Source organism: Apostichopus japonicus, chromosome 7 (assembly GCF_037975245.1).
Source record: "Apostichopus japonicus isolate 1M-3 chromosome 7, ASM3797524v1, whole genome shotgun sequence".
Classification (NCBI taxonomy): Eukaryota; Metazoa; Echinodermata; class Holothuroidea; order Aspidochirotida; family Stichopodidae; genus Apostichopus; species Apostichopus japonicus.
The window spans coordinates 19138658-19163482 of record NC_092567.1 but is presented as its reverse complement, the minus strand read 5'-3'; the positions used below and the strand labels follow the sequence as shown (position 1 = coordinate 19163482).

General features: G+C 38.1%; 2 protein-coding genes across 2 annotated transcripts in view; one reads left to right on the top strand and one right to left on the bottom strand.

The window, feature by feature from the left end:
- Positions 1-19005, top strand: part of LOC139969617 (uncharacterized) — a 30717-nt gene extending 11712 nt beyond the window's left edge. The window contains exons 3-4 of the mRNA XM_071974730.1: positions 12300-12396; positions 16588-19005. Coding sequence (XP_071830831.1) covers positions 12300-12396; positions 16588-16892 — 402 coding nt within the window. The 3' untranslated portion in view covers positions 16893-19005. The remainder of the gene's footprint in view (positions 1-12299; positions 12397-16587) is intronic.
- A 1219-nt stretch (positions 19006-20224) lies between these two features.
- On the bottom strand, positions 20225-24780 carry LOC139969615 (COMM domain-containing protein 9-like). The gene is made up of 7 exons (XM_071974729.1): positions 24586-24780; positions 23513-23644; positions 22721-22805; positions 22300-22354; positions 21765-21799; positions 21379-21482; positions 20225-21255 (listed from the first exon to the last, which is right to left on the bottom strand). Exons 1-7 carry the CDS (start codon positions 24658-24660, stop codon positions 21112-21114), a joined length of 630 nt encoding a protein of 209 aa, XP_071830830.1. The 5' UTR covers positions 24661-24780; the 3' UTR covers positions 20225-21111.
- Positions 24781-24825: the final 45 nt, after the last annotated feature.

Here is a 24825-nt window from a genome sequence, read left to right as displayed (position 1 = left end):
GTAACCGGTATATCATTAAACCGTTATATTTTGTAACACTAACCGATTTAGCACACTAGCTTTCTTGATTGTAACGTGCTACCCGGTACTTCACAGTAGGATTATACCTTATATATATGCTGTGTCACCACTAGCCGATAGATATATCACAATGCTTGCTCATATACGTGTGGATTATAACACGTCGATATATCACGTGAGACTTTTTATAGTTTATACCAACCGATCATTTATCACATTACCCGTGGTAACATTTTTCGACTATATACTATATATAGAACCGATTTTGATCCAGCCGTGGTTATATAGATTGATTATACTAACCCATATATCACACTATAGCCGTGGTATTATTGTTTGAAAATGCTAACAGATATATATATATATATATATATATATATATTTCGATCATAGTATGTAACCGAATTCGATTATACTAACGGATATACCATTAGAGACTTATTCCATTATATATTGTATTCTATAGATTGCACTAGTAATACTATGAATAATCGATATATACTCACCGATATAGCATATCACTAAAGCCTTTAATAGCGTTCAAACTGATATATCATCGATATAGTTAGGCTTATATAGCATAGCTTGTTCGACTCTACAAAGCAATATAGCAATTCAAGCCTTTCAAGCATATTTCAATCTCTTTTGATTGAAACTATATTGTGTATTCATTGTGTACGATGAAATATAGATTGTGGAATGACAACAATAAGCTCAATGGAGCTTTTGTACGTTGCACAGACCTAATAGTAAAGCAATTGGCATCAATATAAAAACATAAATATAAAAAAAAACAAGGCAAAACAGAACGAAAGGAAATAAGCATATTCCTTAGAGAGCCTTATGCTATATTAGACCAACCTTATACTGTATTAGACAAACCATGCATCCATCATACTGAGTAGGCCTATATGCTATAGCAGTATATAAATCAATTGATATACATACAGAGTTTATCACATTATACCATCACAACATAAACCACACGCATTACTATTTTGTTCTTTAGATATTAGCTGACCTATATCACTATAGCCTATCTGATAACCTCCAAAACCGCCGCCTCTCTTTTGACTAACTGTTTAACAAATCTTCCTATGTTTCACTTTTTTTTCGTTTTCTTTAGTAAAATATGATTTCAAAATCATTTCTGCCGATGGCTCTAAAGATTCGAGCACCAAACAAAACCATCTTGGTAATATTTTAATTTAGAAAACGTTGACCTTAATATGCAAACGATATGGGAACATCGTCGGTTCGGCACTATATCGCCTTAAAGGGTTATCGACTGTGACGTCACACAAGATAAAGAGACGGTCGTTGCCATGGATAAGTGGTATGCCCCAAACCGCACTTAATCAAAAAAAAAAAAAAAAAAGTATTGCCTACAGGTCCAATATGTAGACAGTATATTATAATTGTATAAAATCTAAAAGAAATAAAATAAAAATAAAATTATTGGAGGTTATAAATCTTTAATGATATCAAATATACGGCGATGAGTCATAACTTGAATTTTCACTTGACAATAAAATTGTAAATATAGCGTGTAAAGAAAGTGTCATACCGTACTTATCCAATACGAGAGCCAAGGGCGTAGGAACCGGAGGGGCTGGGGGGGCGCCAGCCCCCCTGTGAAAAATGTGGAGGGACGGAAGTATCATTCCGCCCCCACCCCCCGCTTCGCAAGTCAGAAAACCCCTTTTTCATTTCCAAATGAGAAAAAAAATCTCATTTGGAGCACCAAATTGCATCTAAGGCCTGGTGAAAATACAAAATTAAGTTTACAAAATGGAGTGGGTGTTGAAGTGTGCTATATTGCACCAAATTGCATCTGAGGCTACCTGGAAATGCAAAAAATTCCAAAGGGGAGGGGGACACCCCCTCCCCTTAGACCCCTCCCCCAGGCCGGCCATCAGTCTTCAGCCCCCCCCCCACACACACAAAAGTACCTTCCTACGCCACTGACGAGAGCCATGACCCAATACAAGTTTGGCGTTTTCGCAGTTCAGAGATAGCGAGGTATTCTTCCCTTTGGTAAAGACTTGGAACCATTTACTTATATGCGGGATAGGAGAGGAGTGGACTGGGATCAATAAGGTGGTCCGGGCAAAATATAGGATAACGAATAATGTATTTTTCTTTTTCATGATATAGGCCTACTAACGAAAATGAGGGATACCAAAGAGGAGTGAGGGTGGGAGTCGTGGGGGGGGGGGTGGGGAGCCTTGTGCCAAACATTGTTTCCGAGTTACGAATTGGCTTCCGACGTCCCTGTTTATACCTCCCAATTTCCTTGTTCCTCTGTGATTTTTGTACAGCCTAACGTTACATGTGTTGTAATGTTTTCTTGTATTTTTCATGTGCCATTTCCTTTCCAACAGGTCTTATAGGCCTATATAGTGTATCCACCATCACATATTCCCAAATTTCAACCCAAGTTGCAGCTTTAATGCAGTCAGCACTCTCGTATAGTGTAATAAATATACAACAGCCTATGAAACACTTAAGGTTTCAGTCACTTCTGTCAGTCTGTTTGTAAAACCTACCCGTGAAATTATCCATTCTTATTTATCACACTTCATTGCCGTTGTACCACACACTCGACGCTAAGCCAGCATATGACGTCAATCTGTAAATAAAGATAAGCGACTTAACTTTACCAGTTTCTATACATGAGAAGGTCAATGGTATCATGCCACCAAATTATGCTAGACACTCATTGTAGGCAGTCTAATAATGGTCACATGCTCGCACTTCAACAGCGCTTCTTCAGATGAGCCTGGGGTAAAAAAAAATCACGGAACTTTCCCAAAATTGCGGTATAGGCTCCAGTTTGCGTATGCTATAGTGTGTTAGGATAATAGTTTTTGTCGCCGAGGTAGAAAAGAAATCACGGATAATTCGCGGAAAAGCTCATGCCTGCTTCTTTTACAGGTAGTCAAGATTGCTCGCAAGTCTCAAAACACCAAATATGACAGAAAGTCCACTCCATGCTTACATATTTTTACAAAGGACACATTTATTTATTTTTCCTTTTTTTTTTTTCCTAAAACATAATCCTAAAATGGCTGAAAACAATTTACAAAATCAGAGCCTCTAAAAATTAACAAAAAAAGGTACTTTTGAAAACTTCTTGCCATTTTTAACGTGCTGAAAAACTTTTGATGGCAAATACTATAACCTTTATTTCTCTCTCTGCACTGTTTGTATAATTTTGTACTTTTATATCTCTATGAATAACTTAGAGGTTCCAACCTTAAGACAGGGAAGTGCTTTCTAAATATTTTCTTTTAACAACTGCAATGCATGTTTGGAAAAATTTTGGGGCTATAATGCTGATGACCTTTTAAGGATGTTTTTGTTGTTGCCTCGATGTAACATGACCGTCACACAGTCCTTCACTTAGAACAGAGTCGTGTTACCAGTTCTTATACTCTTCATTACTCTATATAAAAGAAAGATAAAAAGTATAAACAAGTACCCTCGGTTGCTCGGGTTACCTTTACTTATCAACAAATAATAATAATATCAAATGACAATTTGTATATTTTTAGTATACATAGTACATTATGCTGTATGTTAGTTCAGTGTGAGATTTATACCCGTGTTTTAATATATATTCACACAAGTGATGTCTTTCTTGGTTATGATTCGGTATATACAGTTCCAGGGGCGTAGCGAGCGGGGGGGGGGGTGTGGGGGTGTCACACCCCCCCCCCCAATAATTTGGTCGCTGTCGGCAAATTTTGGGTCTGTCGGCAAAAGGAGAAAAGGTGAAGAGAGCGGAAGGGGAAGAAAGAAGTAAAGCTGAATAGAGAAAAGGAGAACGGGAGCTTCTTCCGTACCAAATTTGACTTAAAATATGCACCAGATTGCATCTAAGGACGTTTCAAAACTAAAAATTTTCCAAAGGGGAGGGGTAGACCCCGTACCCTTAGACCCCTCCCCCATTTCAGTCACCACTTCCAGATCCGTCGGCAAATCAAATTTGACTTAAAATATGCACCAGATTGCATCTAAGGACGTTTCAAAACTAAAAATTTTCCAAAGGGGAGGGGTAGACCCCCTCCCCTTAGACCCCTCCCCCATTTCAGTCACCACTTCCAGATCCGTCGGCAAATCAAATTCTCCACACCCCCCAACAAAAACCCCTTCGCTACGCCCCTGTACAGTTCAATCACACCCACGTGAATATTGGACATATCGTTAGAAGATCATATGTGGTGAGCCTTTTGGCGTTCCATGTCATGTACATGTTTACATCAGCCGCATATCAGTTATTAATTAAATCCACATCAACATGGACATATCGTTTTAGAACATGGACATATCCTTCAGAACACCATCATATGTGAGCCATTTGGCGTTCCATATATCATGTACATGTTTACAACAGCCGCATATCAGTTATTAAGTAAAATCCACATCAATATGGACATATCGTTTTAGTACATAGCCTTACGAACATCATCATATCTGGTGAGCCTTTTGGCTCTCCAAACTTATGGGTTGTTTCTCCGTTGATCTGCTACACAGACAATTATCCATGTACGAAAGATAACCTTGTTATGAAAATGTAAATAATACCGTGAAGCTTTTGTCATTGGTATGTGATATAACAGTCATGTGAACAACATTCCGATACCACTCAGAAATTATAACATGATAAAGTTGCATATATATTGACGAGTGAATACTTAACGGAACGCGCGATAATTCACCTACATGGTATACGCTAAATTTCGAATCCATCCACTGAAAACTATGTAGAGGAGACTAAACAAAGGTGGTCTACGCAGAGAAATATTGTATGATCGTAATGAAATATTGTGTCTGACTGTGATATCTTGAAATGTTGTCTAAATATTATCTTGACCCCGTGCTATGGTTTTATGTTTGTTTTTAGTGTAACATGAATAAAAGTTTCGAGTGCCTGTAACTCCTATTGTTTTTGTTTTCTAATCCTTTGTCTAAAGTTCATTGTTTAGCAAAATTGTAGGAAAATATTTTTCGGTCAAAACTCAAAACTAAATAGTATTTGGAATCGTGGAAATATAAATCTTTGAAATTTATTAGTTTTCAAATAATTAACGCAAACCTTTCTGATTGCTAAACATATTTGTGTGCAGTCGTTTCTTCAAGTTGCTTGATTGAATTTCAATCTGTTTAATAAAAGAAAACTGTCTTAAAGTAGGTGAAGACGAACCACGTTTTATTTTTTCTTTAACCCCCCCCCCCAACTCGTCTCTGCAGATCCCTAAACGTCTTCTCTACAACCTATTAAAGGAAAGCATATTTTTCCAGCTGTTTTGTAATACCATCTAGCTAGTCTGACCTAAACCACCTAGCCTTATACCCATCAGTCACTGAAATATCAGTAGTAGATGTTAAATGAGACACAGACCCTCATTGGTTAATTTGATCATGTGATAGAGATAACTATCATGAACAACTTCCACAAATAGCTAAGAAACATCTTATTTCGTTTGGGAGATATCGACGATTTGACGTCCCTTTAAACACAGCTTGGGCTTTAAAACTTGATCAATTCTAAACATGACATGATTTAGCCACTTGTGGTTCACTTTGTTATGTTTTTCATTATTTATTACAATGTTTATTGACTGTCATGGAAATGGGATGGTTTGGCAAATAATAGAGTGAAGCTCTTAACGTGACCTAAATCATGGTGTGAGTGTTAACATTCTACCTTGATGATGATGAATAGAAAAACAAAGGGCAAGTAACAGTTTTCAGATCATATATATAGCCCTCTGATACAACCTTTAAAATAGGATATCTCCCAAAATAGAGCAAGATATTTGTTAGGTGTTTGGGAGAGTTTTTTAACGCATTGTCCTCTATCATAATTACGAGGTAAAAACATGACACTTATTTTAGTGCGCGTGCGCGCTACAATATTGTCATGACTGGCCAAGTGAACGATACCTACATGACTGGACGTTGAAACTTAAAGTTTCATGAAGCGACTGTACATTTACAGTTTCAGAGGCTAGCTGCGTAGCCAACTTATTTTGAGCCCTGTCCCGGCGCTCACAAGCGCCCTCACTTTGTAGGTACCCTACATGACTATACTCCCTGGTGTGTTGTCCGCCCAAAAAATAACACCATGTATTAGCGAAATGTTTTCCCTAATACTGCAAGCACTCCACGCGCACTGCAATACTGGGAAGCTGGTCACTTCGCCCAACAACCATTCGCCCAACTGCCATTTCGCCCAACCTTACCATTTCGCCCAACCAGCCAAAATAAATCAAATTGAACCAGTGAAATAGAAAAGGTGATATTATTCTGACTGAATATGCAGTAAAAAATGGTTGGGCGAAATGACCAACAACTTCAACAAGGTTGGGCGCAATGACCATGCTAGTTGGGCGATATGGCAGTTGGGCGAAATGGTTGTTGGGCGAAGTGACCAGAAAGCCAATACTGCGTATTTGCAGGCAAATGCAGTTCTAGTTGTGTTCGTGTCTCCTTTAACTGTTTCCCTTCACGCACCAAGCCAAAGCCTCGATGACGTCATCGTGAAGTAATCGCGAAACTGCTCTTGAGTAGCAAAGCTACTCAAGTATAGTTATATATCGTGACTATACACTATTACAAGCGTATAAACTCGTCTCAATAACACATGTATGCGAAAACAAGCATACTCTCCGAGCGATATCAAAGCATGATTAATGTTTGGCGCTACCGGGGCTTTTTTTTTTTTGTAACGTTAATTGGATAAGTAATTGTTAAATTCTTCGTCTTCATAGCCCGAGGACTATACCGGAAACACTGTACTAATTAATAATTTGCTATAGGGCTGACAGGTATCAGTTTGATCCCATTAGCTGCATCAAGATATATCCCGTTAAAACTGTATAAAAGCATATACGCCGATGAAACTGTATCAAAAGCATATCCAATTAAATGTCGAAAGTTGAGAACCACTTCTTTATACATAGCTTATCTTCTTGTCCTGTATATGAAGCATTTTAAGAAATAAACAACACCACAACTGTGACCTAATTTCGTGTGGCAATTCCACTTTCATGATTGGAATACAGGGTCACACGACACCGGGGGATGGTGGGGAGAGTCATGTGTCCTCAAATCATTTTCACCGGAAAGATATTTATACGTGCTTGCTGCCGCCAGTTGGCGATTTTATCGTCACCACCATTTAACATTGGTCTGACCACCGCCCCTATCTCAAACCCGAGTCCGGTCCCTGTAATAAAAAATTGGGTGTGCTGATGGGTTAAGCTGGGTGAAAACGAACCACGTTTTATTTGATTTTTTTCTGTAACCCCCCATCCCCCCCACCCATCCCCCTAACTCGTTTCTGCAGATCCCTAAACGTCCTCTCTACAACCGAATAAAGGAAAGAATATTTTTTCCAGCTGTTTTGTAATACCATCTAGTCTGACCTAAACCACCTCTTGCCGTATACCCATAATCATGATGTTTGTCTATGCTACTATACCTATACTTATCTGTACTGCAGAAAGAAAATGTGAAGACAGGGACAAACTTTGAGACCACTTGCGTTCACAAGTAGCGATGTGCTATATTTAATAGATTATATCTTCCACAATGTGTATGCGATGCTCAAAATTACATCAGACCTACTTTACTGTATACTGTATTATACAGTTATATACGTTTTACAAGTAAGTGGGCCTGACATTTCGAGCCTAACATTTATGTACCAAAGCTGCACTTATTGAGTTACATGTTTACAAGGTTTTCAGGTTTTGACCCCTAAATGACCCCAAAAATGACAAATGACCTGTACAAAACAATAGCAAGACAGAGTCATGGCATCAGGTATGAATTATGGATCTAAACTAAACTATGTTAAGCCTGTTTACATGGTTTCAGATTTTGACAATTGCTTACTTCAAATGACCTTTGACCTCCCCAATAACCAAAGCACCCTACGTGGCATCTACTTAGTATGTTTGAACTTCACCCAAGATATCCTTCGCAATTTACCGTATCTATAAAAGCCATGGGCACTAATTACAAATAACACATATATCCACAGTGACACATGCACACCTATACACGCACACATACATACATATACACACACGATAACAATAGCATGTATTCCTTTCTCCGACGGAAATAAATTATTGCGTGACGAATCCAAAAACAGCTGTTGCAGTTTCTGATATTTATAAATAACGAGCGACTTTGTTGATAGACAAATTCTACAATACGAATAATTATTAACTATGACTGGTGATAATATCTTCTGTTGTTATGTCAATATATACATCATTCACGTACTATAAGCTGCGTTAGCATTACACGAAATTGATTTGTGTAAGCAAGCATTAAGAACAAATAATTTGTCACCCGGAATCAGGCCTATCGTGAAATGGGGGTACGGGGGGTGGGGTGTATAGGAGGATCCTGCTCGGGGTCGGGGTAAATTAGATATGGAGAAGAAATGGAGGGCCCCGAGAAATGTGGGATAAAGTTTCCGGTGCATCTTACTTTCGAGATGGGTACAGGTCGCATAAATTAATTACATGACGCATCTGTCCGCATTGGGTGAACATTGAAGAGAATCCTATGTGGCACTGACGCTGGTCTGGTTTTTTTGTCCACGGGTACAAGAGTGAGGGTAGTATCTGACCAAGTTATTGTATTACTATTATGTTTGGTGTTCATCGATAAAATGTTATAAAACGTCAAATGTTTCTGTTTTGTGGGAAATTGTGGCATTTAACTCGGTGGAGACATGGGCACTGATATTTATGTGTGTGTTTGACGGAAGGGGGGGGGGTGGAGGATTATAAATTATCCCGCCCAAACTTCAATGGGAACCACCGCTGTTTATACGTATACCTTCTATTACAATTTCATACTCAATTATTGTTTAGTTGTTTCCGTTGACAAGACAACGTAGACTTTGAGTGAGATGGTGTACAACTTTACATTGTTATTCATAAAATAAATTTGTATACAGAAACACGGGATCAAACAGAGCAGAGGAATACTACTATTTATATAAAACTTCTATTTTAATGCTACTAAAGAAATGTCCGTTACACGGGTAAAGTCCTTAACCCTCCTGTAATTGGTTGATTCACAGAACGTCGGTCGTCTGATTTTAGAAATTTCTTTGATATGTATACACATGCTGTTTTATTATCTCCTTTATGATTATTGGCCACCTGCTATCCGATTACTGAGTCACAGTCCAACTCGTTGACCGGACAGGAACGTGATATAGAAAGGAGCAAACAGCAGTTCCTTGATTTTATTTATAGCACGGAGTTGAAACTCTTTTCAAACCCCTTGCGATATACACTTTAACTAAGTAGGCTATATGGAAACGATTTGGGCTGTATGTCGCATTAAACATTGCGCTATAGTATACGTATATCACAGATTCTACAATACAAACTCATTCATATAAAGACGTTCTGTATGCGAGAAGGGGGAAGGGGTAGGATTATGTTTCTACAACAGACACATGGGCTATCCATTGCTCATCACAGTACGAACTGCGATCTATGCACAGTCAAGCCCCCGTGGTTATTCCTTATTTTCCCTTTGTATTCAATTTAATTACACAAACTACTCATTTAAGCTGGTTTCATCGCACCAATATGTTGACCGCCATCCACCTACTCTTTAGTAGTACTTCACTACAACTGTACTAATAGGCATAGGCCTAACATTAGGTCTATGTATCGTGACCTAATGATACTTAGGCTATGCCTAGGCTAGTATTATTAAGTATTAAGTAAGAACCGTGTGAGACGTATGAATCAAATTTAGCGGAATTCATCGCCTTGACCAACTGCTACCTTTCTACACCAAATCCTTTGAAAAATTAGGTCACTTACCGTATCTTGCAGTTACGTCCTCTATTTTTCAGTGATTGGAATTACCCCATATCAACCGCATTCGTTCGGCAAACTGGCCGTGCGGTCGTTTATTAGAACTTGCACTATATATTATGTAAGTTAAGTGTACACTACAGGCCTGTTGTATACTTTGCATATTGCAAAATGTTCACAGTGCATTGTGTATTGTACTTCAGTATGCTATTCCCCACAACAGAGTACCGTCACCCTAGTCAGTTTAATCATAAAAACTGTTATTTTGCTCAGAATATTACTTTCTAGTTTACAAGAGATGAATCGATGAATCGAATATTTTAACTGGAAACAATTCTAACACCAAGTAAAGCATTTCAATACGTGTTACATTACATTAAACACGAATCGAAACCTAAGACCTTGGTCATGTCATCTTTGTTGACAACTTTTGCATATCAATTAGCTAAATAGATGGCGATCTATCACTTAATTTTCGTAAAACAACTCTCCAATAAAACTACTAAACCAATCGGCACACATTTTACATGATTGTCAAGCATATGTAAAATATATATTATCTTAACCTGCTTGCTCCAAAGCAATCGCATTCGTTTTGACCAAGTAAAACCTTGTGAGTAAGAGAACAACATGACAATTAGTATAGTGTAGTAGCCTAGTAGGTTTCAGGATATTCCCTATTGACAAACAACATTCAAACCCTCAGTCCGACTCGAAAACTTAATGAAAGCTTATGTATTTAGCATTGGTGGATATACTGTTTCAATTTACGGAAACTGGGCGTCCCAAAGAAAAACAATCACATAATTGCAGGAGAGAGTCGATTACCGTAGAAATCACACATTGAACCACGTACTTAAGAACTGTCGCATATTATGGTATAGGAAATGCTCAAACGTTTCCATACCGAGCTAATCGATCGTTTGTGTAAATGCCTATATATGCACACTTTTCCTAAGTTGCGTCTACACCACACGGATCCAGCCCCCCCCCCTCTCGATTTTTACTCACATATAACAAATATGGTAGCAAGCAGGGGCCTAACCACATATACTTCTGAGGAGGTTTGCCCCCCCCCCCCATCCCCACGAACAAAATCAGAGACAGAGACAGAATACAGAGACAGAATATTTCCGAACCTACTTAAACATACAACATGTATACGCGGTAAACACCTAAACAGCAAACATTCTCCAAGTTTCAAAATATAGCACCATTTTCCGTTTCAGAACGGCCTCCCATGACTTTACGGAATATCCTCAAAGGGCACTAACATATTGGCAGTATGAGAAAGGTGGTTGCGCCCCAGGAGCAAGCAGTATACGCTGTAGATGTGTAATTTGATTTCGTATACCTCTATATTATGAGCCCCATATAAAACTAGTCTGATAATGGAAGCCTCTTCCGCCACAGCCTATACACAGTATACGTTCATTATGGCCTACCACAATGTATAACCCTGTAACAATAAGTTTTAATGCTAAAAGATGGTTAAATAAAATGCAATATAAATTCGAGGCCCAGGGGGGGGGGGGCGGAAAACAGACCAATATCGCGCACATAAATGCGACCCTATACCCCACCACTAGCACCCGGTACATTAGCATTCTTGCGATTGTATATTCAATACTGATTTGGAATGTAAATATATGCAAAATTCGAAGTCATATAGGCTCTTACACACTGATATTGTACATCTCTATCTTAGCTATATATTACACGGATTCTGTTATTTCCCAAAACCTGTATCAATTCTTTCAACGCGACAAGCCTTTTTTTTTCTCTCCCTTTTTTTATGTCCGACTAGCAGTGTTGTCGAAACTAATGACATATAATCAATCACATGCAGAGATGATTAAGTTAGAAGTCTGAGAAATATTATTAATTGAAGCTGTTTTACAAAGTTGTATTACCTTTGTTGCCCCCCTTAATTCTGCCGTTTCCTCCCGAAAAAACTGAGCGTCTATAGCAGCCGTCATTTATGACTCAACGCATGATTTAAAGGGATTGTCTATAGGACGACTGCCCGCAAACTATGGGGCGCGCCCTAATAGTGGGTTGCAAAATTTGTTCGTTAAACCGTCGAGGGATTTATCCAGATGTCGGTAAATTCATCTACAGTGTAACATCAATTCCACAGACGTATAGCCTTCTGAGAATCGATTCTGCGGGGGAAGGTGCATGGCGGGGGGGGGGGGGGAGTTCTGATGCGTCGTGGCTCGGCCGTTTTAATAGGAGATTATCAGGTACCAGGCCTAAATGGGGTTGGGGAAGCAGTCGGCCGGTTAAAACATGCAGTGATAACTATTTTGGCCATTTTGGATAATAAATTGAAATATACTGCTTAAAATGAAATGTGTGTGTGTGTGTTTCACCATCTATCTCGCTCTTCTTTAAATGGCTTTGCAGAATCAGAGTGACTCACTTACAACCTCTGAACTGACGCTGCCTCTGGATTCGACGGCAGAGGATGGAGATAAAAGAAGAAGATGGAGCGCTGATAATGGTATTACTCAATTTGCTTTCCCTTTTTTATATATATTTTTTATTATCATTGAAATATTTGTGTACATTTGCATCATGTCAAGGATAGAGGAAACCTTTTCATATATGTTGGTAGACGCGCTATGTGGATGCAGTTTATGTCGCACAAAGTTGTCGATAGTTCTTTCGGTTAAAATAAAATAACCACAATACACAATATTAAATGACGGACTTACCAAGAGTGTCAAATATATATTCATAATAATAATCCCTCATTCCCTAACTCCCCCCCCCAAAAAAATATAATATATATATATATATATATATATATATATATATATACATATATATATACATATATATATACATATATATATACATACATATATATACATACATATATATACATACATATATGCAAACTATGCAAGGCTATATTCACACCTGCTTTGAAAATGTAGTATGTTTAGCGCTAGATGTAAGCAACGTTCGTTCTCTCTCTCCCTTCACCCATCGGCTCCCCTCTCCTCCTCCCAATATTTCGTTAGCATCGAACATTACGAAGTCACCAGCAAGCAGGCTACCACAAGGTACCAAGAAAACTGTCTGTAGTGAATGAGGAAAAGGGGCGGGTGGACAGGGGACAAACACTAGTCTTTAATCCAAAAGGTAATATTCAAACGCAGAGAGTTACTTTAAAGATCATCAGGTCATCAGTACTTGTCCCAAATTTTGCCAAAAAAGTTCTAAAATTATTAAAAGGTATATACTTTCATGGAAGTTCTCATTCTGCTGCTTTTCCACAGACATTCAAGAGTGTTAAAATAGAGAATTAAAGATCTCAGTATGAATGACCACGTTTAGAGTGACAGTATAAAATGCTTTGCTGAAATTTGATCATGGGTCGGACCATTATCTGGATTTCTAGCATATTTTAGGGCCTACTAATGACCTTCAAGGTGTATGTTTCTCTTAGAGGAAGTATACCCTTTAAAGTATTTTACCTACTTCTATAACATTATGCTCGCTATATTCGAATATTCAACCACAATACACTAATATATAGCAGTTAAATTTAAACTTATTTCAGCCGGAGTTAATTTTTACTCTTTGCATGTGTAGTAGGTATTATTTTATTCACATTATATTCATGAAACCTCCCTGTATAGTTAATAGCTGGTTCATTCCCTGTAGGCCTTTTTGTTTTGCAATGTATATTTGCCATCTGAATCACTCAGTACGTGATAAAGAAAACAAAAACGACTGTTGGCAGGTTTCTTGAGTGTCAAAAACAACATAATAACGACACCTAGAATAGTTTTGCAGTTTCTGAAATTCACATGTGTGGCATTTTATCATTATTTCACGCCATTTGAGATGAGGAACGTATACACGGAAATTAATCTGCATGTAAAAATACAGCAAGTCAGGTTCCACACACATTTAAAAATAAGTTCGTTTCATATAATGACCGACTTCTCAACACCTCCAGTAGCTCAAATTATCTTCATATCAGGTGGAACTTTTTCTGCCAATTTTGCTAATTCATTTCTGCGCATGCGTTGCGAAACCCGAAACCAAGTATTCTGTTTACTAACACCCACGTTTCATATACCGCAGACGGACGGTAAATAAAGTATGGTTCTCGCATACGGGTAGTAACGCTATATTTTTATGCATCTTTGGCATCTGTCCGAGTTCGTGTGATTCTAGATTATATAATGTAAAGCAAAACTAAGACACTCCAGCGCTAATTAAAGAAAAGGAGTTGCACTTTCCGTTCCGATAATTCTATATCTCTCCATATATAGAGTTACAAGGAAACCAAAAACAAAATGAACATTTCCCGAACGTTTTATTTATCTGTAATATTCTAATGGACAAGTTTATCGATGCATGACATAATAGTAGGAACTGTTTTCGCGAGGATCACATTAACGTGTCTATAATGAGCGGGAAAATGTTAAACACAGAGAGAGTCCACTAGCGTAACTTGCATAATCTTATAATATTATTACATAGCCTTGAATGACGTCATCCTAAAATTCTAAAAGTTTCGTAAGAATCGTTGCTGTTCAAATTTTTACGACAAAGCTGACAATTTAGTCTTCCTTGTTCGTTTATATTCATCATTCACGTTTTATAGCCAATAGAAGGCTATCAAATCAAGAATTTGACGGTAGGCCCTATAATTTGTTTTTAATTTATGTTTTGTTATAGTCATCTTAATGAGGGTAGTCCTGTGCAGTGCAGAAGCACTGCTTTCCAGAGGAGCCCTCGATAAGTTGGAAAGTTGCAACAGTGTGCAGTTCTGTCTAACCACATGTGGTGGGTGTGGGGGGGGGTGGCGTAGGTAGCACATCTATAGGAAGTAGAAGGGTATACATGGCCGAAGTTTGATCATTTTGAGCTTAAATTCTCCACTCTTTGTCTATTGAACGGAGGGACATTGGAGGTTGGGAAAACAACAATTCAATTCCTAATTTACAATGACACATGGGAAGAACTTGGCAGTGTGGCGATCTTAATTTTTTCCCTTCAAATTTCAATGTCGTTGTTTTCCATCTCTCTGCCTCTCTCTCTCTCTTTGTGGTGGAAGGTGTGTTTTCTGGGTGGGGGTGGGGTTAATTTATGGTATGATATGTGTTTCTACATGGTGCACTACGCTTATTTTATTTTAAGCAGTATTTCATATTCAATATTTCATGGGTTAAAATAACTGCAAAAAGTAGCTCTTATGCTCGCGTTACGTTTAAGTTACTTACGAAGATTCGTTTCCAAATGAACTCAGTTACCACAAAGGTGAATCGGATGTCTTCAGTAGTTCTCCTAGTTCTCCGCAGAGAATTGTTTAAATGTCCATGCAGAGGAGCCGATCCTCTCTTTAACGACACACCAGTATAATATCAAAAATTAACTAGCGAGTGATCTGGCTGTAAAGATGGCGAAGAATAGCAATTAAAAAAACCAAGCAAAGAATAATAAGAACATAGGGAAGAAAATACGCATCGACCTACATGAAACGACTTTATAAGGTTACATAGAACTTACCCTCTTATCAAGCTGCAATATCAAACAGTGATTTCAAGTGGGTAGATTCTGTTACGCTGTGAAACGTACTTCAACTCTTCAAGTACAGCATAGCAAACTGAATAATGATAAACCGCGCATGCACCGTGAGTATTGTATTAGAAAATTTTAAAAATACACTTATTCTGAAGGTATATATATATCATGACGATTTGATTGCTTGGCACCAGTGGCGGCGCCAGGAATTTTTAGTTGGGGAGGCTAAGGGGGGGCTGAGCCAATTTTTTTTGGTGGCTTACAAGATTGAGTGATCGCCGTCCTGGGGGAGGGGTATAAGGGGAGGGGGTACCCCCCTCCCCTTTTGAAATTTTTCCCAATCCTGGAAAGGCCTACATGCAAAATGGTGGCATTTAGCGAGGCTTTTGTCACCTGAAAATTTCTCCAAAAATATGCATTTTTTTGTGAGTAACTTTAGTCAAATTAGAATGGAAGATACCAATTCACAGTTTTCGTATCACTAAAATATTACCTGCTGTGAAAGATCCAATTCCCTTGCTCAATTATTATATCGCGCTCTCTGACACAACTCCTGTTTTAGTCTGTATACACGCTGTTTGTGAAACGCACACGCGGATAAAGCTGGATTCTGAATTGTTTTTATCAGTCACCAAAACAAGGCTTCCTGCACCACAACTGAGTCACTGACTATTATCATGTGAAAAATTCATCAAAATTTCCATTGACCATTGTAGCACTGCGTTATGGCTGACAAAATTTGGGTAGGCTATATTGTTTCAATGAGGTTTTTTTTTTTTTGCCTATTTCAGTTGGGGGGGCTAATGGGGGGGGGGCTGACTACTTCAGTGGGGGGGCTAAAGCCCCCCAAGCCCCCCCTTGGCGCCGCCACTGCTTGGCACTTCCTTTGCTGAACAAAAAATTCAGCGAAATGAGAAAGAAACTGCCGTGGAGTGCATCCCTAGTCGAAAATGTGATGAACAGAAGCATACTACCGCAACTACACTTCGTAGCCCCCCCCCCTCACGTACCCCACTCACCCCCACCCTAATCAATTATTACGTCTATGATTTTTAAATGTTGCTCTCGCACATTAACAAATTTCACTCACGATGGATTTCTTTGCAAACTCTCTCTCAAATGAGCACTCTCTTTTTTTCACCACCAGGTGGAAACAATTCTTCTCAGAAGTCACCTAGGATTGAGAGACTTCGCCGGGTCTCCCTCGGCCTGTACAACCAGACCACAGAGGTGATAGAGGCAGGCGTTAACAGTTTGAAGAAAGGGATTTCCCGCGCTGGACAAAACGTGACTGATCGTGCTCAAAATAAAGTGCCTAGGCTACTGAGGAATAAGATAGGAGGCGACGACGAACTGAGTAAAAATATTGTTACAAGCATGGACAGCGAAGAAAGTGAAAATTACGAGAAAGGAATGATTACTACAGAGAAAGAGAGTACTGAATTTGGATAAAAGTAGACATATTTTTGTGTGAATATTTTGGTATCGAGAGAAGACGGAGATGAAGAATACGCCGGGTTTTTTTTTTTTGTCTCTAGTGAGATGGAGAATTAAAATTCACAAAAGAAGATTAAGATGAACTGAATGTGGAATAACGTGGGAGGAAAATGTCATATGCATGAGAGTGACTGCTTGATTCGGTGTAATTAAGCACATGATAACTGGCATTTGATGATCAAGCATCTGTTGTGTACAAAGTGGGGAATAAAAAAATGGGGCGGGGGAAGGGGGCAACCTTGCCTTGGGGTGCACCAGTGTTTTACGAGATAATACTTCATATACCTTTAGAAGTTTGCAATTCTCACGTGTTGGGATCGACTGGTGAGGTATGATAAAATACCCATAAATTGAGATCATGTGGGACTTTAATTTCAAGTAAATTATCGGCTGAAACATCATGGACGCTGTAAGTTAAGTTTTCATAATGATGTTAATTCGTGATGCCACAACTATTTGAGTCAGTTTTGAAATTTTGGCGAGAACATGATGACAGAATCATGCATTCATGGGAGATTAGAGAACTTTTCATTTGGTCCTTTGTGACATCGGTTAAGAAGGTAAAATAGTTCACTCTTTATTCGAGCCCAAGTTTACTACGAGAACTCACTTTGCGTTGCAGCTAACTTAACGTATTGTTCTAGTTTCATCTTTGCTTACGCACTATTCGGGTTTACATGTCAAGTCAGGCAGTTGTTAGATCCCTAGCTCATTCACGCATCGTTCGAGCCCAAGTCAAGTGACTCGATATTCAATCCGAGTTAAATTAGGCATTGTTCAAGTCCAAACTAAGTCACATGATCATGGAGTCCCCACCTAAGGCATGCCATATTCCAAGTCTAAGCTTTGTCATACAATATGTCATACAATGGCGGAGTGTATAGCCTAGTGGTTAACGCCGGCGTCTCCCAGTCATGAGATCCCCGGTTCGATTCCCCGCCGACAGCAAGGTGTGTCGTCTGGCAAGGGTGTTGTTCAATAACAACTTCCCGACATGGACGTTAAATGGATGTGTGCCGAGAGATTGGCTTCGGTCAGCTTGCGAGTCTATAAGCCTCCATGGCTTCTTTCGCGAGTTCCTGCTTGCGGGAAGATCACATATACATACATACATACATACATACATACATACATATGAGAATGAAGTGACATCATAAATTGCTTGGTCATCAATAATCACCACCATTTCAGTATGCTAAAATTGGCTAAAAATACTCTGCTGGAGGTCTGGTTCTCCAAATAATTCTCTGGCATTCAATCAGAAGGGTGACCCAGGAGGGGTGGGGTGGGGGCTAGGCTCTCCAAATAGTGATCTTGCACCCCTTTGGAATTATCAAATATTTTGTTTTGTAGCAAATAGGTTTTGCCTGACACCCCTGAAAAGCATTGCCCCCCCCCTTTGAAAAAACATGTCCGCCATGAAAAGAATGGGTCTCCCTTGCTCCCCCCCCCCCTTCTTGAAAAGCATTGGGCCACCTTGATAAGAAGTGTAGCTACAGGTTCTGCTTTTAATTATTACACAACTAAATGTCTAACAGTGGAACAAATGCTTAGAGGGCAGTATAACGTTTTCTTGAAGTTTAAACAAGACTGAGCATTATTTGATTTTCTAGCATATTTCAGGTCATTATCGATGACCTTTAAAAGATCTGCTAATTTAAGCATTAATTTGATGTATCTGGACTTTTTTGCTTTCTGTATTTTTCTTTTCTTTTCTAACTTGTGTTTAATCCTTGCAGGACAAAGTTCATGTAATTTATCCTGATAAGCAAATGACAACAGATCTGATGTGTGCTAGTCTTGTATTCCAGCCACTTTTATAAATCGTCTACTCATTTTGTTCGTGAGGTATATTACATACAAGCCTGAAGAAACGAGAAAGATTATAATATTCTGCCTATGAATGCCAAACAATGAAACATATTTATTATTATTTTTTGTTGTTGAGGGCATTAGCTTAAACACCTTTGCTCTTATATGTTATAAGCCATTAACTTTGCATTGCTCCTCTGCATTAAGTTAGAAGTAGGGAAATAAATTAAGAAAACACAGCAAATAATAACAAAAAGACTTGGTCGTTTATTTTTTTCATTTTATTTCTTGTAAGTCCTTCCCCCACACCCCCCCACCCCTCCCACCCAAAATGACAAAATACAATTACAACTGGTCTACTATACTATGTGCCAGTCACATGGATGAGTAAAAAAAAATTCTACACTGGAAGTTGAAAATCCCCCATATTTCAATATCTTGTTGCTTAATCTAGATATAGTTGGTTTTAATAGTACGTTTCATCCGATAAAGCATTCCTTACTCCAGGATTTATAATGACCTGTGATGGTATCATGGCAGATTTTCATAAAAAACTATTATAATATTTGTCCATGTATCTTTAAGAAATGTGATAGATTGGAAATGTGTGCTTAGTTTGTCCAAGTTCTCCTCTGTTGGAATTTCATCACTAAATTACTAATTTTGTAAGAACATTATCTTTCTCGGTGGAAACAAAATGATTTGGACATTATAAAGGCGGGTAAAAACTAGAAGACTTTCTTCACCTCGATTACCATCATGACATCTCTCACTCTGTTGTTGCCAGGTGCATTGACGAAATAACACCCAAATTGGAGAAAAACCTTGATATATAATTGACTTATACAGCCACCAGAATATCACTTTAATTTTGTGACCTTTGATTTACATCATCTTCATCTCATTAATCATTGTCATTATCAGGGAGGTACTTTAAACTGAAGAAAAACAGCAAAGATTATAGATTTGAAAGAATGTGAGTTTGCCAATCCTATAAAACTGACAATCATTTCCACTTGTCGATAAAATAGCAGCGTGATCGAGATGAAAAATAGCGAATAGATTTGAAAGGCTCCTGTCATCTGTTGCAGATATTATGCTTTGTTTTTTATCTATCAATCCACGATTCAACCTGTGTCACCTGTCTTACATACCAAATAAATTTTAAAGCTTTTCTTGTAATACTGCCAATGATTGATCTGCACAGTATTTATCTTAATACTATTCCGCACGTTTGATAAAATACCTATAAAAAATCAGATAAGAGCCAAAATTACTGACGTCGTTGTGGTGTTCTACAGCTGTTTCGTGTGTTGTCAGCTCTCATTACAAGAGTCAGCTAGTGTTGCCAGACACATATTATCTAATATTCAATTAATTTTCACTGATATAGGTATTTCACATTGTTTTGAAAATAAGTCGTTAATCTACACCTTGGGGTTTTGTTCTTAAGACAGAACCTGTTTTTGAATTCATTTTGAGACAGGAATTTGTTCCACAGGAAATATACTCTTACAGTATTTAGTTAAAAACTGAGTGTTCATGGATTGCCGCCTCGCTGCCTGTAGTAATCTTGGCACTACTTCCTGACCTTCGATAAAATACCAACGGAATCGGATACGAGCAAATTTCGGATTACATCACATGTTCTACAAATATATATTGTCGTGAGCTGTCATTCCGAGATTCAGATGTTACCAGATGCATATTTTGTATTTAAATAACTTTAACTCACATCTGCACTTCACTTTCCTTTTAAATTTAACTTTCTCTCTCATATGGTTTCCCAATCTCTTTTCCCTGCCTGCCAGGTTTTTTTTCATCGAGGCAGAGCCATGTACATAGATGTCGAGAGATTTCTTTCAAAAGGAAAAAAACACAACTTTTGACATAGTATTTAGTTCTCAAAGCAAACCTAACTAACGTATCCAGTATACTTTTCAGCCATCAACTAAAAAGTCCAATCCATTTCAGATAAAGTCTTTTCTACAGATTAGTGTATTTTAATGTCAATTGCTGATTCTTTCTTGGACAATTTCTCTACAAGTGTGAAAACTTCAGCATTCTTGGAACAAAAAAGCTAAACTTTGTTAAAAAGGGGCAAGGAGAGCCTTGCTAGCGACACCTGTTGGATAACTCTGAAGTATCAGCTACTAGGAAGATACATTTTAGGTGAAGACGTTGCTCCTTTTCAACGTTAACATTTCCTCACTTTACAGCGCACCCTTGATATTTCATTCCATTCCATTCCACTTTGTCCATTATAAAGAAACCAGTTCTTTTTTGAGATCTTTTCACCTACTTCTTTCTTTATTCTCTTCCTCCACATCAATATATTTCTTAATCCTCAAACCGTCGCATATCAGTTTCTTTTGGCGACCGAGTTGAGCTGGCCTCGTATCTTTCCGAGTCCGTCCAGCATGGCTTCTAATTTCTCCTTACTGAGCTCTACATTCAGTGATTGAGTTCCTGTTACGCTCTCTGTGTTTGTAGTGTCTTCTTGGATCTGAGAAGGAGAATTAGGAAACTCTGGAATTGGACCGATATATTCATTTCGCTTGCTCTCGTGTAGTGTAAATATATATATTTTAAATATTTTAAATACTTCCTTATCAAATTAGATACTCACCTTGAGTTGTAGTATGCATGTCGGTACCGACATTCTCGATAAGGAATCTGACGAGCTCTTGATATCGACCCGCCAATCAAAATCGATCAGTTTTGGCAAAGAAACTATAGAGAGTGCAAAAAAAAAGAAGAACAATGAAAAAACAAAACATAAAAGACACAAAAATTTGGCAGTTGATTGCATTTTCCTTCCAACATTATGCACTTCTCTACAGTCCAACCTGGTCTTCACTTATGATGAAAGAAGTATATCAACCTCATTGCTACAGTTAGCACATAGATTTATGAGGTGTATCCAAAAGGACAAATGAATTTCCCAGAACAATGCTAGGGAAATAATTTTAATGTTTTGAATTTGATGTAGGAGTTTTGAGGCTCTGAACTTACCTTGATTACTAATGGTTCTTGATCTCCAATTTGATCTGTTTTAAAAGATAACATCAATTTTGTTTTAACTTTCAACCCAGACGTAGAGTGTACAGTAGGTAGTGAATGGAAGGACAGTGTGGGCTCATAGGAGTGAACAGTGAGGGAGATGGAGTCAACAGAGAGGGAAAAGCTAAGAGTTGCAGCTTATTGTATTAAACTTGATAAGGGGAGAACCCAAGTAAATCAACAACACAGAGCTGACTGCCAAAATCTATCCACAAAGTTTTTGAAAGAGCACAAGAATTATAAGCCAGAAATCATGGGATTTTGTCCGAATTCGAAACCGGGACTTTGAATCTTCAAGTTCTGTGCTCAATAACTGTTGGTAATTTTCATCTCTTTATCCTTGAGATGCATTGGGTGGGGGCGGGAATAACAACTTTTGTCTGCAATCACATTTGACTTTTGTTAATAGAAACTAATAAAACCATCCTTCTTTATGATAATTATCATTTCCCTGGATAAGTTAGAAATACGGTTAGAAGATACTCACAAATTTTCTGCGATTATCTTCGACAGAAGCTCCTTTAGATTTTTATGAAAATTATCTGTAGAAAGAAATCAGTGAGAATTGTGAATATTTAATGAACAACCAAGATGTTTGAATGTCCCGATGAGGTCAACTTCCTCCAGGGTGGGTGATAACAAAAATATTTTAAGAATTTTGACCAAAGGTGACCATATTTTAAAAAACTGGCATTATTTGGGTAACTAAATTTACCTCACTGGGACATTCAAACATCTTGTGTGTTCTCTTAGAATGTCTGAGAATAATTTGGAGAGTAAAGACCTCCAGGAAAGTACTTTTTCTAAACTTCTAGCAACTATAGCATGCTTTAATACAGCATACCTTTAAATTGTTACTAGTAGGAACTGTTTGATGTCAAGTGCTGTCAAACGTAGCAACAACTAACCTGGAAACACTTTGGCCACTGAGGCTGCATCTGTGCACATTCGGAACAAGACAAGACGAATCAGGCTGGAGAGAGACCGGAACAACTGGAAATGAAGAAAAATGACAAAAAGCAAGACAATCAATTGTAAGGACAAAAGTAGCATAGATTTGAAATGTTTATGTTAATTAATATTCCCAATCTATCAGCCCTGATTTTGAAAATTTACCACCGATCATCTGAAAGGACTAAATATTTTGTCGGTCAGCCAGATTTTTTATTTTTTTAAGTTGCTACAAATCACTTATCTCTCTGATTTTGCAAGCTGCGTATGAGAAAATGTGTTCCTTCCTTAATACTTATGGCAGCATGGTACCACTTGGAACACAGTTTATTTTCTTAACGCCATATATCCTAGAGCTAATTATAAACAGTCAGGGAAATGCTATAAGTGTAGAAACTTGAAAAGCATAGATCTATTAGTTTAAATTTGGGGGTTATTATATTTATTGTTTACTTAAATTAGTGAGCTTTCCAAAGTGAATAAGGAAAGATACCATTCTATATGCTGATGGGCACCATTGGTTGGTGCAAGGAGCTAGCACCAGACAATAAAAATCTAGGCCTATACCTAGATTAAGTAATGTACAACATGTGCAATGGGTTCCGATGCCCAATTATTTATTATTTTTCTTTCTCATGGACCAGACTGGAATTCTTTCGTCTGCTGGAGTTGGCCCCTCGGCGGCTTGCCAAACTTAACAGTATCTCCCTTATCCCACGTTGAGGTACTGTACAGTAAAGACTACTTACTGCAACTGTGTCCTGTGTTTCTATCTTCAGGTTCTCTGTGGTTTTCTTGACTACCTCCTCTGGTGGGTGTATCAGATCCTTGTACATGAAAGACTGAGCACACAACTGCTGAACTTGATCTTTACTGCTTGCCTGTAACAAAATCAGTGGTCATTTTTAATCATTCAATCGATCAAAAATATTTGTACAGCATACTAATATCCAAAGTCATGCAATGTTCAGTGCTGCTTGGAGTCAAGAAAATGTTCTTGGGAATAGACAAGTCTTATGTTTCCATTTATAATTGGTGACATTAGGAGCTCTATTTAAATGTCAGTGGGAAATACTGTGTGTTACAAAGTTCAGGGAGCTACAACAGAGAAAGATTCAAAGAATAACTTTAGGCTAGGCAGAGTTTTAGTCCTGACAATGTCAGAGTCACAGAGAACTCTGAGTTGATATTAAATATGCTAATATATGGAATTCTCCTTTAACTTAGGCTAGACTGTTGATGATGTCTGCTCCACAGTGGAGGTCTAAATTCTTATTGCTCATAAATTCTAATAAAAGTAATAAGTCAATCATAACATGATCTTTTAACTTCATATAAACAAAAGTGCATTGTTGGATGACATTCAACACCATTTGTCCTACTGCAACTTAGTTACACCAGCAGACTCAGTAATTTAGTTGTGATAACAATTGGACTAACGCTATGCGTCGGTAACAGGCTACTAGTACTACTGCTACAGTGCTAGGTGATAGTTCTGGTACTATACTATTGCGCTAGTACAACTTTAACATTATGTGTAGAAGCCTAGGCTAAGCCTACGTACTTGGGCCTAGTCTGCTAGACTTGGCAGTTTGCGATCAGCCTACGCAACGATACCAACGTTCAAACAAATCCAGGCTTTTAATGGCTTGTAAAAATCATGTAAAAGAGTACCACGATAACCTCGTTACATGCCATGCCAATGCTATGTTTTGCTTTGGGGTAGGCGTACCAAAAATTTCGCGTAACTAGTACCAACATGAACACTTTACATTAAGAGGCAGAACAGCGGAAAATTGACTCAATAACTTCTTGCATGTACCTTTAACAGGTGCCCTAATGGTTCAAAATCCAAGTCACAATCAGCCATTTTCAAAGTTTTGCAACAGTCGATCATAAAATTGTTTTATCATACAAAATATATGAGGAGATATGAGAGAAGGAACTCGTCTACTGGTAGCACGGACGTGAGAGGCGACTACAGAAATTCAACACAGATATGCAGTGTTGTGAACAATAATTGTACTACTAACTGGTCACAAGTAAATTTACGTCACAGTTA